Source organism: Pholis gunnellus (assembly GCF_910591455.1).
Source record: "Pholis gunnellus genome assembly, chromosome: 2".
In the NCBI taxonomy this organism is placed as follows: Eukaryota; Metazoa; Chordata; class Actinopteri; order Perciformes; family Pholidae; genus Pholis; species Pholis gunnellus.
Genome location: NC_136536.1, coordinates 1264731 through 1267499, shown reverse-complemented (window position 1 = coordinate 1267499; position 2769 = coordinate 1264731). Strand labels below are relative to the sequence as shown.

The window sequence follows — 2769 nt, the reverse complement described above, 5'->3', positions numbered from 1 at the left end:
TATAAAATATAAATATATATAAACTGATGAAACTGTTTCTGCAGAATGCCTGAGCCGACTAGAGACTGTAGTACTTGTACATGTACTTGTATCTTTGTTAGGTGTGTGTGTGTGTGTGTGTGTGTGTGTGTGTGTGTGTGTGTGTGTGAGTGTGTGTGTGAGCGTGTGTGAGTGTGTGTGTCTGCGTGTGTGTGTGAGTGTGTGAGTGTGTGTGTGCGTGTGATGGGGCAACTATAAATACAGAAATATATTCAAATGAATATTTAAATTTCTGTATTTTCTAGTTTCACTCCTGTATCTTTGAATTTTCCTCTGAACAATTTGCATGAAGTCAAATGAGCCATTTCAACAGCACACATTCAAATAAACTGAGAGCAAACAAAGACGAACACACTTCTGCTGCACACGCAAAGGTTTTTTTTAGTACTTTGATATTTCCTTGTAGCTACAAAACTCTTATCAGAACACGATGAAGATGCACTTCAGTTCTGTTATAACTAATGTAAACTGATCACAAGTTAGATTTAATGTTCATAACATCCAGACATGTCTGGGCACAGAGCTAAAGTACCTTTCTATTTCCACCAGTGCAGCTGGTTCTGATAGTTAATAAACTGGATGAACTCAAGAAGAAGAGGACTTCTCAATGTGACACTAAGAACTACAACGTTATGCTTTTCACAGAGATTTAGTCTGACCCCCATCACCCAATCCAGGACCCGGTCTAGTTAGGTTTTGACGACACAGTACAGTAATAGCCTACCACACTATTATATTTTTATTATATTATATACATATATGCTGTTCTTGGGGTACACATACCTGGCTGTTTAACTTAATGTTGTAATATTGTGCCTCTTTGCAGTTGCTGTGCATCTCTTTACACATGTTTTGTGCCTCTTTGTGGTCATTCACAGTCTCTTTGTGGTCATTCACAGTCTCTTTGTGGTCATTCACAGTCTCTTTATGGTCATTCACAGTCTCTTTATGGTCATTCACAGTCTTTGTGGTCATTCACAGTCTCTTTATGGTCATTCACAGTCTCTTTATGGTCATTCACAGTCTTTGTGGTCATTCACAGTCTCTTTATGGTCATTCACAGTCTCTTTATGGTCATTCACAGTCTTTGTGGTCATTCACAGTCTCTTTGAGGTCATTTACAGTCTCTTTGTGGTCATTCACAGTCTCTTTGTGGTCATTCACAGTCTCTTTATGGTCATTCACAGTCTCTTTATGGTCATTCACAGTCTTTGTGGTCATTCACAGTCTCTTTATGGTCATTCACAGTCTCTTTATGGTCATTCACAGTCTCTTTGTGGTCATTTACAGTCTCTTTGTGGTCATTCACAGTCTCTTTGTGGTCATTTACAGTCTCTTTGTGGTCATTCACAGTCTCTTTGTGGTCATTCACAGTCTTTGTGGTCATTCACAGTCTCTTTATGGTCATTCACAGTCTCTTTGTGGTCATTTACAGTCTCTTTATGGTCATTTACAGTCTCTTTGTGGTCAATTACAGTCTCTTTATGGTCATTCACAGTCTCTTTGTGGTCATTCACAGTCTCTTTGTGGTCATTCACAGTCTCTTTATGGTCATTCACAGTCTTTGTGGTAACTTACAGTCTCTTTTCGGTGAAGGTGATTTGTCAACATGTTGTTTTAGGAGCATTGTGCAGCTTGAGACGAGTCATTTTTGTTTCAACAATCATCTCACACAGACTGTATAATAAAGACGCAGAACACGGGAAACTCATGTGCTAAGAAGGATTTATGAATCCTGCTCTTCAGGAAAGTGTGTTCATGTATAGAATTCATACACAATCCATATCGTATTTAAAGAAGCAGGTATGTGGCTCATTTGAGCAGGTGAGGAGCCAGTCGAGGGTCGTTTTTCAGCCTCCAATCCAGATTCTGGTACTCCAGAGGAGCTGCTTCCATGTGCCTGAAACAAACACACATTAGTAATCAACACACACACACACACACTTAAACGCTGTCTGTTCATGTGTGTGTGTGTGTGTGTGTGTAAGTACATGTTGAGGTGTTTCTTGGCAACACGTATTTGTAGTGTTTTCACAGAGCAGTCGTCCTGGTACTCGTCCTCTTCCTGCGGCGTGATGGTTTGCAGATTCTCCTGGTACCACTGCTGTTTCCTCTGCAGCGCTTGTGTCTCCTAAACAGGTTGTTTACGTGAACATGTAATAAAACAAAAGTACATCTTAAAGGTGCCCGTGTCCTGGATTTGTCCCTATAGATGTATGATTTACCACACCATACATAGCATAGCATAGCATAGCATAGCATAGCATAGCATAGCATAGCATAGCTCCTTAGAGAAATGTCCAATAACGGAATGTCTCTTTGTAGTCATTTTGTGTCTCTTTGTAGTAATGTTGTGTCTCTTTGTAGTCATGTTGTGTCTCTTTGTAGTCATGTTGTGTCTCTTTGTAGTCATGTTGTGTCTCTTTGTAGTTATTTTGTGTCTCTTTGTTGTCATGTTGTGTCTCTTTGTAGTCATTTTGTGTCTCTTTGTAGTCATTTTGTGTCTCTTTGTAATCATGTTGTGTCTCTTTGTAGTAATGTTGTGTCTCTTTGTAGTCATGTTGTGTCTCTTTGTTGTCATGTTGTGTCTCTTTGTAGTCATTTTGTGTCTCTTTGTAGTCATGTTGTGTCTCTTTGTAGTCATGTTGTGTCTCTTTGTAGTCATGTTGTGTCTCTTTGTAGTTATTTTGTGTCTCTTTGTTGTCATGTTGTGTCTCTTTGTAGTCATTT

At 39.3% G+C, this 2769-nt stretch overlaps 1 protein-coding gene across 1 annotated transcript in view; it reads right to left on the bottom strand.

The window, feature by feature from the left end:
• Window positions 1-1851: 1851 nt before the first annotated feature.
• The window catches only part of ccdc135 (coiled-coil domain containing 135), a gene marked incomplete at both ends in the record, with an annotated part of 10049 nt that continues 9131 nt past the window's right edge, over window positions 1852-2769 (bottom strand). The window contains 2 exons of the mRNA XM_079175351.1: window positions 1852-1939; window positions 2031-2170. Of these exons, the coding sequence (XP_079031477.1) occupies window positions 1852-1939; window positions 2031-2170 (228 nt within the window). The remainder of the gene's footprint in view (window positions 1940-2030; window positions 2171-2769) is intronic.